Source organism: Neodiprion fabricii, chromosome 3, assembly GCF_021155785.1.
Source record: "Neodiprion fabricii isolate iyNeoFabr1 chromosome 3, iyNeoFabr1.1, whole genome shotgun sequence".
NCBI lineage: Eukaryota > Metazoa > Arthropoda > Insecta > Hymenoptera > Diprionidae > Neodiprion > Neodiprion fabricii.
Genome location: NC_060241.1, coordinates 16,704,415 through 16,718,189, shown reverse-complemented (window position 1 = coordinate 16,718,189; position 13,775 = coordinate 16,704,415). Strand labels below are relative to the sequence as shown.

General features: G+C 34.3%; 2 protein-coding genes across 11 annotated transcripts in view; both read right to left on the bottom strand.

The window, feature by feature from the left end:
• Nucleotides 1–6,702, bottom strand: part of LOC124178588 (dystrobrevin beta) — a 37,655-nt gene extending 30,953 nt beyond the window's left edge. For all 3 annotated transcript variants that reach the window (XM_046562035.1, XM_046562037.1, XM_046562036.1), the window contains exon 1: nt 6,536–6,702. The gene's annotated coding sequence lies outside the window, so the exon portion shown is untranslated. The remainder of the gene's footprint in view (nt 1–6,535) is intronic.
• A 2,271-nt stretch (nt 6,703–8,973) lies between these two features.
• LOC124177516 (collagen alpha-3(IX) chain-like) overlaps nt 8,974–13,775 on the bottom strand; it is a 95,106-nt gene continuing 90,304 nt past the window's right edge. For 7 of the 8 annotated variants that reach the window (XM_046559941.1, XM_046559943.1, XM_046559938.1 and 4 more), the window contains 4 exons: nt 13,047–13,148; nt 9,788–9,955; nt 9,560–9,628; nt 8,974–9,486 (listed from right to left, as the gene is read on the bottom strand). In XM_046559941.1, coding sequence (XP_046415897.1) covers nt 9,362–9,486; nt 9,560–9,628; nt 9,788–9,955; nt 13,047–13,148 — 464 coding nt within the window. In that variant the 3' untranslated portion in view covers nt 8,974–9,361. The remainder of the gene's footprint in view (nt 9,487–9,559; nt 9,629–9,787; nt 9,956–13,046; nt 13,149–13,775) is intronic. The other variant, XM_046559939.1, reaches the window with a different exon arrangement.

Sequence of the window (13,775 nt, the reverse complement as noted above, 5' to 3'; positions counted from 1 at the left end):
AAGTTAAAAAAAAACCGATATAATCTCGCAATAACTGCAGAAAATTTAGTATTGACGAATATTATGACACTAAATAGTTATTTGTACCACTCATTTTCTTGTATTGGGTAGACAAAGATTTGCAACGAAATTGAAACCGTTATTATACCAATTTTTCTAGAACTATAAAGTAACTGTAATTCTCACAGTGTTATTACACTCGTTAAAATTGAGTCAGACAGTAAAATTTTTCTCGCGACTACATCGCGCGTTTAACGTAATGAAACTACTACTGCAAAATAAGATAGATAAGAATGAAAAGAAAAAGAGCCGTCCTCCACTGACAGACTACTTTTGTTTCATCCGAAAATTATCAGCTCCGGACATATAACCGCTGCATAACTTGGTGATCGAGGAAGGAAATACGTAAATCGGCTATTGCAGGAGGTGGTAGGTACGCAGAGTGTGCAGCAGCAGGAAGGAAGGAACCAACTGCAAAACGGGAAGTTGAAGCTCGCGAGAGAATGCATGCAGATATAGCGAGGTTGAATCAATACGATAAGTGGGACAGGTGGGGGCGAAGTTCCTACGGACAACGGGGTTGCAGGGGTGGGAAAAAGGCGGCAGGGTGGCCGAGATGTGCGCCGGCTAAACGTAAGGAACGAAGGGAACGGACCGCCAAAGACAGGCTTAGACACCGGATAGAAAATGCGGCAGAAGCAGGGTATTAAGATCGGTTTAATCTCCGACCAAACATGGCGAGACGTTATTGATGGAATCGACTTTAGGCGATCTTAATATGGACGGTTGTAACGGTTGCACGCATGCACGCATGTCGCAATCATTACCTACGCTGATATAATCTAGCTTCTATATCGAAACGATCTGTTGATTTGTATACATTAATTATTACGCGAGACGAGAAAGTTCATGTTGTTTATTCATATATCAACGTTCAAGATTAAACGGGCCGTGCACCGTCTAAATCGTAAGAGAAGAAATGATAAAAAGGAAAACCCTTGAATAGTTTGTGTTACTTGTACCAATGATGGCGATCATGAATGAAACGACATCTCTCTTATGTGATAGAAATGAATCTGAACAAATTCGAAAAGTACAAGTTGAGAATGTCAGCAATTTGATAGTAGGTTTTGTAGTTATAACATTCAAAATGATTAAATGGTGTTGCTGATCCGATTCTTCCGAGGTTTTTTTGAGCTCCTTTTGTATGGTGATCAGATGTCCACAAATTGTCGGAAAAATATTCGAGAAGTATTATATTATCAAGTAGTTGTTACGCGCAAATGTAATTTTTGACAAACATGAGTTGTACCGTACTTCCAAAAAAACTATTCTCGTCCATTCTAGAGATAATTATTTGCAGATTATTTATTTGATATTATTATAACATTGCTGGAGGTTTGTCAAACGGTTGTCTCTACTTTCGTAACCTTTGGATCAAACTGTGCGTCCCGTTAATAAGGTCCAGCCGAAAATAGTGTCCAAAGAAAGACTTACTAAATAAAGACTGCTCAAGTGCAATTTGAAGTTAATCGAGTTGAGTTGGGTCAAAACCGTCACCCCTGAATACACAGGATGTTTCCTAGTAAACGCCGCAGTATGTTGTGTTGCCTACCACCGAAGGGAACAAATATCGGTAAAACAGACCTATCGAGTCATAATCACTTTAACGTGACTTCGGAATGCGATCACTGAACCCTTCAGCATAGGTTATAAACAACAAAGCAACTGCTTGGCAAAATCCACACACAACTGTGCAACACGAGTACTTCCTTCCAGTTCACTCGCGAGGACTTCAAACACGCTACGTCTCGATAAGTCGGTAGGTCTGTATTACCGATATTTGTTTCCCTCGGTGGTAGGCAACTCAATATACTACGGTGCTTACTCGGAACCGCTCTGTAGAGACACAAAACAAAAGGATGGAAACGACGGATTTCTATGGAAAGACCTCATTTATCAACAAATTTCAAATCGCAGGGTCAAATTGTTGAAGATTTTGCTCTATATTATTTTATTCAAAACAAAAACGCTTTCTCCACTGAAATTCAGAAGGGACGCATAATTTCAATCCTACACAAGGGTAATTGTAATTAATCCGGCAGAATAAGTTATTACAAATAAAACGGTTATTGATTGATTACTTCATTCATTTATCGATAATTCATCGAAACGGTGTTCAATTTGTTTTCTCCCCGAAATGCTGTGTTCACATCTTATGAATTTTATGTATACGTATCTCTTTAATTAATGATAAACAAAAAGAAAGACAATAGTTCTCATGGGTTTGTATTGCAATACTGTAACGACGATTAATATGTAACTATACAGCAAGCCATAAATGTTTTAGCCATTCTATCTTATAGCTTTCAATTGTCACGCGATGCTATAAATACTTTCCGATCTGTCGTTGAAACGACATTCAATTTAGTCGCTTTACGTGACTAACTAGTTAGATAACCGGTTGTATATTCAACACGTGAGGATTCTATCTTGTTTCATCTAATTTTGGAAAGTCGTCACTCCCTTCTTTCTCATTTTCTCCCATAAAAGTAGCATCACAGAAAATTTTAGAGTGGTCAGTTTTTCAATCTACCCTGTTCAACCCTCCCCTATCGTGGATGTGCATTTTTCATTATATTCATGTTTTGAATGTACATCACGTTTTACTCGTTAATAAAAAATAGGTGTCGCAAAGAGGGTCAGTAAAAACCTTGACTTAAAATTCGTATATTTTTCGTTACTTTCCGATACGAGATGGTAACAAATTTTTGAATTTCGAGTGAAATGATTGATTTCTTCCGAAGCTAATCATGATTTGTTACAATATTTGTTCAATTTGTCAGTCGTATTTCAATTAGGATTTTGTCCAAATTAAGTTATGGAGTCTCTGTTACCTAGTTGAAAATCTATAGACAGAGATCGTTAATGATCGTGGCAAGGATGACATCAAAGGTATACAGTTATATTATGTACCATTGGCGTCTTTTATTAGGCGGCATGTTGTATAAATAAATTCTAGCAAATCACAATTTCGTTTAATTACATCGTAGTTTGAATCAATAATATCAGTATGGACTGATTCGGATATCACTATTCAACGCATCTTCACTCGTCCTTATTGGCACAATGAGCTCTGATTCACTGAAATTGTGCACGAATAATACGAGTTTGAAATTGTGAAAAAAGGAAAAATGATGGAATCTTTTTAATATAATTAATACTACAATTTTTTCATTTGAATTTGCGGTTTAAACGATCCGTTTTGTATTAAGAAGGGATTTCTTTACTGAAATTAAATACAACGAACTTCGGTTTAACGTTTTAAACATTGATGTTATTACTTTTTGTTTATTTAATTTTTTCACCGTCTTGTCCAATTTTGACGAGAGTGGAATTAGTAACGTCGATGTAACGAAACATTATATGAATTATTCTTATACGACATGCATTATACGAATCCGACAGACAATTTACGTATCTGTTATAATAAAGTGCGCTCTACGTTCCATTTGAATTAAATTCAATCAAATCAAATTCGAATAAAAGAGACGAATTATTATTTAGAGAAAAAGTGTGTTTGGAATGAAAAATAAGTGTTAGAATTTTTTAATTTTCCTAACATTATACGTTGTAGATGATTATTAGTACATGTGATATATTCCCATAAAAGAATCCACTTCTGTGCGTGTTCGGCAATAATTTCCAAATATTAAATCACCGGAGAATTTTACACGGTAAAACTTTTTTTAAAAATGTGATGACAAAATTAGACTACTCTATTATAGGTATACCTATAATAGTGAAAAGCTACTAACGTAATTTTATCAACGTTTTATGATCATTCAGTAAACTTGAAAAGCAAGTTTGTTCATGATCTGAAGATAATTATCGGTAGGTACAGTAATTAATCAAAATGAACAAATTGTCGACCGTGCGACGCTATATTTAATATTTTAAAAAAGCTAACAATAAGAAGACTTTAAGTCGTATGATTTACACTTCAAAAAAATGTTATTTTCGTTACTTTAGTGACGTAGTTTGTCTTGCATGTGTAGAATATCATTAATGAGCAAAACAACAAAAAAATTCTTATCGAATGGACTGGATCATACAAAAAATAACATAGGTGTGTATCTAATATTTTAACCTTTGGATGTGTGGTGAATACTATACATGAAAAGTATACAATAATATTTTCCGAATCTCGTTTATCTGAAGAAGTTTCAGACAGCCCAAGTTTCAACGATAGCTTCTCGTTCTTGCTGATAGTTATACGCGAGTTTTCCGCATTGTCCACGTAAATAGAACGTAAAGTATACAGTACCTAATAAAATCATCATTCAAGTTTACATTGAACATAAAGGAAAAGAATCCTGAATAAATACTATTTCACAAATATACCTAACTGCATAGTAAATAGTGGAAGGGGGATATTGATAAAATTTCACGCTACCTCACTATTAGTAGAGTTTCAAAGACTTTGCTAAATCATTCAAGCTACCTTCAGTTTGTTACACGTAATGATAGTATATAGTGCAGATATGAGAGCTAATAGGATATAGTCGCATGACAAAAATTGACTTGAATTGGGAATTTGTGATATTTCTAAGAAGTTTAAATGCCATTTCTAAATTGTTAAATCGATATTATAGGATTAGAAAAGGACCGTGAACTAATAAATGATCGTTTCAATCGGTCATTTCCTGGTTACACTTATAAACTTTTTGTAAAGTTTACCCTGTACTATATTGGATTACTCAGGTTCCTATTTCTATTAGCATCGTTTTATGCCATTAATAGTAACTTCTGGAGTTTATAGAGTCATAACAATAATAGTTTCAAATTAAAAGACTCTAACCGAGAGTAAATACACATTGGCAAGATTGTACGTATAAATAAATTTCAAAATATACACAATTTCGAAAAGTTATTCATTTTCCCAGTCCATTATCGTAGAAATTGGTCCAGTTGGAAAAACGTTTGATAATGAGGTTTAATACTTTTGCAGTTATGTGCACATCCAATATTAAAACTTGGAAACTGGACGTCAATTACCCGCCGTTGTATAATATACGTTCAAAAAAGTACGAATTTAAGTAGCAACTGTAAATCTGGCGGGGAATCAGAAAACTTTTTTAATGGGTTAGTGAATAAAATAAAAGACGAATGAAACCGTGATGACAAAAACATCATACAAATCTCGCTACAGATCAAACTTAAGTTCAATTCAAGTTTCTTAATTGAAAGTAAAAGAAAGCAGGAAAAACGCGACTGCCTTGAAAGAACCAGTCCTAGAACATCCCGTTATTCTATAGTTATTTTCGATAAGATTTCAGAGATGGATCGGATAAATTTTCCCAAAATCCAGTCAATTCGGGGTTAGAAAGAATCTTATCAATGTGACCAAGGCCATAAAAATTCGTTTAATCGTTCGCGAGATATCGTCTTACAAAAAATCGATCACATGCACACACGCCCAGCGTCCATCTAAAAGTGACGACTAGACTCTGAAGTTAGCCGCAGGTTTCACAATCAGCCCTCTAGCGCGCAACGCTACGAATTTGTGTTCACGTTTGATTGCGAATGCAACTTTTTTTGCTGTAATTTGGTGCACCCCTACTTAGAAAATCATGATCAGAAGCTCTCAGCAGTGGAAACCTGTGGCTAATTTCAGCGTCATCTGTGATCGGGGTGATCATAATAACTTCCCTGGAAACAAAGTTGAAAATACTGATTCATTCTTTTCGACCGTTGCCAATAACCAATACGAGGATTTGGCTCAAACCGTACGTAAGAAAGATGTACGATCTTTAAGAACTTAATAGTGAGCACCAAAGGAAGGCAATATTGAACGCTTACATTGTAAAATCTTCAGATTTTCTTAGCCTTCAACACACCACTCTTAAGAAATATTAATAAATCGCTACTGTTAGATTCGAACATTAAACAGTTTGAGGATATAATCAAGTAAGCATGATCGCAATCAACTGACTTTGAATCTGTCACGGATAAAGAAAACAGACTGTAAACATAAAATTAATCGGACAGGTCGCGACACTGTACAAGTTTCTATACTTAGGAATAAGTTTATAAGCGTATTGCCTGGCGATATTATATGTGTATGTAGATTTTTTAAATCACCCAACAAAGTGCATGGACCTACGAAGGGCTGAATTCTGATTGGCCGTCGACTGTGACGTCACAATATACCGTGGTACACGTTCACCTAACCTGCTTTACCGGTACGCGGCTTGATAATTTTATTGCTCATGCTTAAACTGGCGCAAAGATAATCGCCTGATCAATGAGCGCGGCGTAAAAGCTTCAGAAAATTATCTCAACAATTATGCCACTCGTTCGAGGTCGCGTATTGCAGTTCGCGCTGCTAGCAAGACGGCAATTCACAAATGTGTACGTTATTGACTACCTGGAGAGCTGAGAACTGTCAACTAGGAGTTCCGAGAGTTATATTTCGCAGCAAAACACGGTACTTGATGTTTTTCAGTATGGATAAATACCCTACTGTTCTTACCTGTTTTTTGACGTGAGGACGGTGTTTTACATTGAATATTGACGGTAAACAAGTATCTCACACAGCACGAACACAACGCACACCTGAATCCTTACGGCCATTACTGCCTACTGAAAATTAACTTCTGTAGTTCGGTCCGAGGAGGATAGGATAGGAGGAACGCTGCCATAAGGCGCTAATGCATATTTGCGTGTACACTAGCAGATACGACGTTCAGCTCCTCTCTCGGGCGGGAGCGCAAGCAAAAACTCCCCTATACATTGCCCATGGCTGTCTTTCGGGCGCCAATTTCAAACTCACTGTAATGCAGAAGGAAACAGCCATTTTAAATTCATAACAATTTAATCAAGTAATGATAAAATAATAAGAAGCAACACATCATTTAGTTGATACTGTCTTTTACTGAGAAAATAGAGGAATTAATAACTTTTTCATGCTTCTCTGTATGTGGGATTATTTTCATCTTTACAGTCGATAAGTACGAACGGTAAACATGATCTATTACTATGTGTTTAAAACATCTTAATTATTTATCCGATATTAACAGTGATAATATTGTCACAACAATGTTAAGTATTATACACAACATTGGTGAAGTAAAGTTCATATACTGGATTTACAGTGAATCTTTTTATTTTTGAACTCTTTTCTTGACTGCTACATAGATCTCTCCTTATAAATCTACTTTACCAATGACATTTTGTTTTTAGAAATATATTTGATAACGTTATCATTGCGTCTGGGGATTACAGTTTGATCAAAGGACACATCTCTTTGATAATAAATTCTAATAATTTGGTTATGTTTCGACAAAGTATGGCAGAACGGATTGAACATTTAAGCGGCTGATTCCCAAGCTTTAAGAACTTGAGACACTTTCTCTAACATGCAATATTCAATTTGTATCCACGTATGGTTTTATAATAGTAAACAGTCAGTAATTTTGAAAGTCAGTGTTATCTTTGAATCATCAATAATTTTCTGCACTCTTTACATGCATAAAAGTAGTGAAAGATGCATTTTACGTAAATATCCTGTGGTAATAGAATGAATATTAATAATCCTCATTTTTGGTGAATTGTTCTACTTCGAACTGTACATTTTGATATATTTCATATATGTATAATTGATGTAACGGTTTTATTGATCTTGTTAGCAATTAAAGCTAGCGATTCACTTTCAATTTTTGATGCAAGAATAGTTAGTTGTACAGCACAATTAGCGGATATATTTATTTGTTACAAGTTCGTTTAGGAGCACATATTTATGAAATTACTAATGTTTAAGTATATGGTTATATCGATAGGCGATAAGTTGCATACATGATAAATTATATTTCTATAAACTTCTAAAATTTTTTCAAATCAGTTTCTTTAGGCACAGCATAATAAATGGTAAATTTTAAAGTTGCCGTGGCTTTTAAGGAAAAATCTTGTAAATATTAGAATCATTATATAAGTTATAAAAATATTAGTAAACGTTTGCGGTATGTCGGAGACTTATCAAGTACTTATTACAAAATCTAGTCAAATATATTAATGTGTATATATTAATATTTAGATATTTTAAAAATATATGTACTTACTATCTTCATCGTACAAGATTGCAATTTACAATATAAGATTATAATGCTAGTATGGCAGTGATTTGACCGATTTTTAAAATGTCGGACGTGTTACAATTTACATATTGCAGAAAGCAATAATTAACATTATCTTGCTTGCAAAATCGAGAAAAAAATCAGACGTAGATATTTATGAAATGCTAAACATAAGAGCTTTGAGATTCTATTTAAAGATATCTGCACCTCATTTTGAGGCAAAGAACTCCAGTCGAGATTCTAAGACCATATTTACAATATCCCTCTCCAAATCTCAATTTATGTACATAGTCTCGCAGAATCAAATGTCGCAGATGCCGCACTCAATATTTTGGAATCTAAGATATTGATGAACACCGATATCTACCGAATGAAACCAATGAAGAAGTTGAAGCGAAACATTGATTAGTCTTATAATAAGTGAGTCATTACGGCAAACATTTAGGACTGATGCGATGAAGAACTTTCTATAATGGTGATACAAATTAGGAATAATAACCGAATAATTGATTTTCTTGTTCTACTTTCAACCATTAAACCCGTGTTGTCTGCATATTATGAAACTAAGCTAATCCAGCTATTGTAACAATATAATTATTCAACGTTTTATTCCACCTTTTTCATGAGTAAAGCCACAACACTCTCGGTTCTTTAACACTATGATATATTGAATTACCCAACACTCTGTATATAAATATATTATGCAATGTCAAAATACAGTGTGGCTCTAAGTTGTGTCTATTTTATCGTAAACTATAGTTTATATAAATGCGGGGATCGAGAGGACAACTTTTTGGTGTTACACGATTAATGTCGTTAGTGAGTTTTCAAGTTCACGTCACTTACGTAAAATTTATTTGACTAATTAATATATATATATTCATAATATGTAGCGTAGAATCCCAGTGTTAGCTGCTCAAATTTGTTGTTTCGACAATATCATAGATGCCTAAACCTTACAAGTACCTACAGCCATAATTTAGTGTCTATCCTTAAATGTGAACACATACACAGTGAATTGTCAATAAGGATATGCGACTCACGTAATCATGGTAAGTAACGTTCTTCAAGTAGTATGTTTTGACAATCACAAGGGAGATATCAAAATAGCACCTACTAAGTTTATGTTTGATGTATATAATCAAGAGTGTGTCTGCACCTCGAATGTTAAGATGAATATTTCCAGCATCGCACATTATCTATACAGATACTATATCTATGCAATGTTAACGAGGTCCTTTGTTTGTACCCTGACTACTGTATTGTAGGTAATTGGCGGTTGGAAATTTGCAAAGCTCACAAAATCCTGGCGCTCCCTGAGCACCCGGAGCTCCTCGCATACCAGGAATACCTAAGTCAAGAGAAATAATTAAATACACGGCTATAAATATTTCACGCAGGTCAGGTATTACGGTCAAGCTTACCAGGTCGTCCCGCCTCTCCTCTGTCTCCCTGTATTCCCGGTAAACCAACTCCATCATTTCCTGGAGGACCTAAAGTTAGAAGATCAGATATTGTATAGTCACAGTTTTTGTTATGGGAGGTGACCTTACAAATTCTAAAGTCGTGTTATTGTTTCAAATCCACGAATTGTTAAAGTACAGTATCGCAATTCTGAAGGCAGAAAAATGAATTTAATTTCCAAGTTTCACCTGGCAATCCTCGAAGGCCAGGCGGACCTTCCATTCCAATGCCTTCCGGGCCTCGGTCACCCTTGTCACCTCTTTCCCCTTGCAGTCCCTGAGGACCAGTGGGACCTTGTGGCCCTGGCATTCCAACAAAACCGCGTTCTCCTGGCAATCCTGGAGGACCTGGATCACCTAAATCGCAGACAGTGTATGATCATTAGGTAAGGGTAAAATCGCCCTAAGTGATAATGTTAGTAAAACTAATGACACTGTAATAACAACCGAATTAAATGTTAGTACGAAAAATACAGAAAATGATATGATTAGACTTTTTTATTAAGTATTTTGGTTTACAGTTTTCAATTCAATAACTGATTGCAGCTAACTAATAATACAGCTAATGTGTTATTCATAGATATTGAACAAGAATGATATCAGTTTCATGCCCTCAATGTAAAGCGTGCAGTATACTGTATTTCATTTAGTATTACAGGCCCATAAACCATGCTTACATGTTTGATCCAAGCATTGTATATTAGAGAAAGATAGGAGATGCCAGTCATGCTGGAAAAGTTTGATGGGACATGAAAAATTCTGAAAGAATATTGTAGAATGGGATTCAGCAACACGATAGACTTAACAATTTGTATGGTGCTTCTGAATCCTATTTTATGATATTCTTTAATAGTTAATCATGACCTCTCGAATTCTATCGGATGTTTTGAATAGGAAGGCTGCAGCAATATAGCAATTGCCATGATTTGTCAGAAACAAGTACGAAAATGATGTATTGTTCACAAACATACAAATTTCAATAAATATTTAGAGATAGATAATAACGTTCAAAGCATTTCAGTCAATGATTCAAAAAGCTATACAGGGGAACATTTTCTAACTTTCGAAATCAAGCATGTACTAGGAATTGTCTCAACCATCTTACATTCTATGAATAGGTATAGATTGATACAATATTGTATCTCTCAAGTATTTTAAATGCAAAGTCTGTAACAATGAGTCAGATTAAAAGCTTAACATGAAAATGACTGCACAGTGTGAAAACCGATTTGGAATTTAGGATGCAAATGAATAATGGTATGGTAGAGAGTATAGAGAATAAGATTTTCTACAATGATACAAGTGGATTTAAACAGTGAATAATATACGTAATATAAGTCTTTTACAGCAATGTAAACAGTGTTTAATACTATCTAGCGTTTCAAGAATAATTTTGTGTTAAGAATGATCCTACCGTATTGTTACCGTTCTGGGAAATAGAAGTTAGGAAACAATGATGAAAATAAAACATTTTTGTTTGTGCATAACTTATTATTGTACTTTGTACGATGCTCAGTAAGTGAAAATAGATTAAATACATTAAAAACTTCAGGATTGAACTAAAATTGGAAAAGTTAACCGATAGAAAACGAATAAGCGGTAATGACATTCAAGGACTTATATGAATTCAAATCGTTGCAGTATTCGAACAGAAATGATTGGATAGAAATTGAATTGTTGGAGACGTACCAAACTTTATTCAAGGTGAATTTAAATTTGTACAGAAAAAAATCGAATAGAAATGCATCTGAACGAAATTTCGTACTACATATTGTATCACATTGAAATTGCGTTACAGTTGAAACATAACAAAATAGGAAGAAACCAAATCTGTAGACACACACTAAAAGCAATCGAACTATCAATTCGGAATGATTTTCGTAGCCTGCAATAATTTACAATCTTTTTTCGTTCACTGGATGAGGTTCAATTGCCTCTAAATAGAAAATTTAATTCAATTTTTATGTGTATATATAGACAGAGAAACACAAAATTTTTAAATCATACTATCTCGTCAAATTGATGATAATAATAATACGAATAATGATAATAGTAATAAAAATTGTGTATGTTATAAGCAATTGAATTTTCCTGATCTTGAAATACAAGTATGTATAGATATATTATTATGGGTATGACAATTGTTATAGATTTCAGTTGGTTATATAGTTAAGTGCTCCATACTCGTATTACCTGGACTGACCGTCGACCTTTTCAAATCGGTCCACGGTTTTTTAACTTATTGTTTCAATTAAAAAAGACATTCAGATTTTTTTAATCAAAGTTGATTTATTGATAATTTTTCAAAACGAAAATTTCGCTACCCCAAATTCTAAATTCAGAAGAAATTTTTAAATTCTAGTACTAGGTATCAAAATTTTCGAATTGAATCCCAAAACGGGCCAGATTGTTTTAGATACATTTTATTTTTCATTAGAAGCAAAGTCTGATCATTATGGATTTTTGCAGAAACATTTTTATACATAGAACAGAGTTGTTTCAAAAAAAATCAGGTTTTTAAAGTGCACCTAACGATACGACTGTTTTAATATTTGTCATAATACATTTTTATATATTATAACAAAAAATCCAATAAATTTCGAAGCAAACGCTGGCCGACTTTGGGTCTGGGCTCGGAATTTTTGATACCTAATACTGGAATTTTTAAATTGTCCCAGATTTTAGAATTTGCGATGTTATCGTTTTGAAAAATTACGAGTAAATCAAATTGTATTTAAAAAAAACTTTCAAAAAATTTGGGCGCCTTTTAGAGTTGAAACAACGAGATAAAAAATCGTGGACCGAATCAAAGAGGTCGATAGTCATACCTAGATCGACTCGATATGAAATGCCTCATCTGCATCAACTTTCATTTAATTACAAGAAACAAAATAGGTATGATCTAATTATTTTCTGTTTCTATACCTCGATACGCATATAAAATTTTTTCACAAAAAGACTTAATTACAAGCAATGCGCGATATTAAACCAGCATAAATTGCACCGAGAGAAAGTTCTAGTTAAATTCTAACTATCATTGTTTTTTGTCATAACTGAAAAATATAGTTCAGGGTATAAGATGAAAATTTGTTTTGTAGCCGTAACCAGAAAACGTAGTATCACTATTTTGTCTGATTACAGTTTTTTATATTATATTTTATTGTAACTATTGTAATAGTTTGATGTTGGTGCAGAAATAAATTCATTGAGATCTTATTTGACTGAAAAGAGTAGTAAACTGAACAAACAAATTTAATATTGCAATAACCAGAAAATGTGGTATTGATAACTGTATAACAACACTAAATAATTAGATTCTGTTGGAACTCGAACATTATTCAAAAGTGTTCGAGTAACGTCATCCGTTCTACAAAAATCAGATAGTAACTACGCGAAATGAAATTTTTCTCAGTGTGGAAAGGAGTTTTAAATTGGTTGTTTATGGTACCTGGGATGCCCTGGGTTCCGGCTCGGCCGGGACGGCCTTGTCGGCTTAGACCCGGCATTCCGGGTGGCCCTCGTAGCCCGTCTGTTAATTCGCTCAGCCTCTCTGCGACACATGCATTTTCGGTTTCATCGTTAAACGACACTCAAAATGTTAACGTCTTCATCATTTATGTTAATGTGAAAGATCACGTTCTTCTGTAAGACCATCCTTAGTACTGCAAGCAACGCGGGATTCACACGTCGAGTGGTATAAACTATTGTGAATTCAAGGGATTTCAGGATAGATATACCTATATATATAATATACGGTTTACACACAAATTGTTTCAACAATAAAGCCGCATTGATGAACAGAGTGCAAGAAACGCAATGGGACCCTTAAATATCTCGAATAAGAAAAGCTTCACTAGAGGGATCGAATATTTAGGATTTTCGACGAGAACACATGGGACTTGAATTAGATACTAGGCGCGGGACTATTTATTAGCTCAACAAGCCGTAAAACCTTGTTTCTTGAATGGAAACCTCCTTATTTTAATAGCAGATTCAGATTCAAAACAATTTTTTCGTAACGGGTATGCATATCCTCAATTGTGGGTTCGGGCCCAATTGAGGAGGTATAAGGTCCAAAGTAGTTTTTCTTTCAATGAAAATCTCCTTTTCCCAGCAGTGGGTTTGAATCCAGCTGATGAATTTACTGCTTGCAAATATTTGTCCTTAATCAGCCACA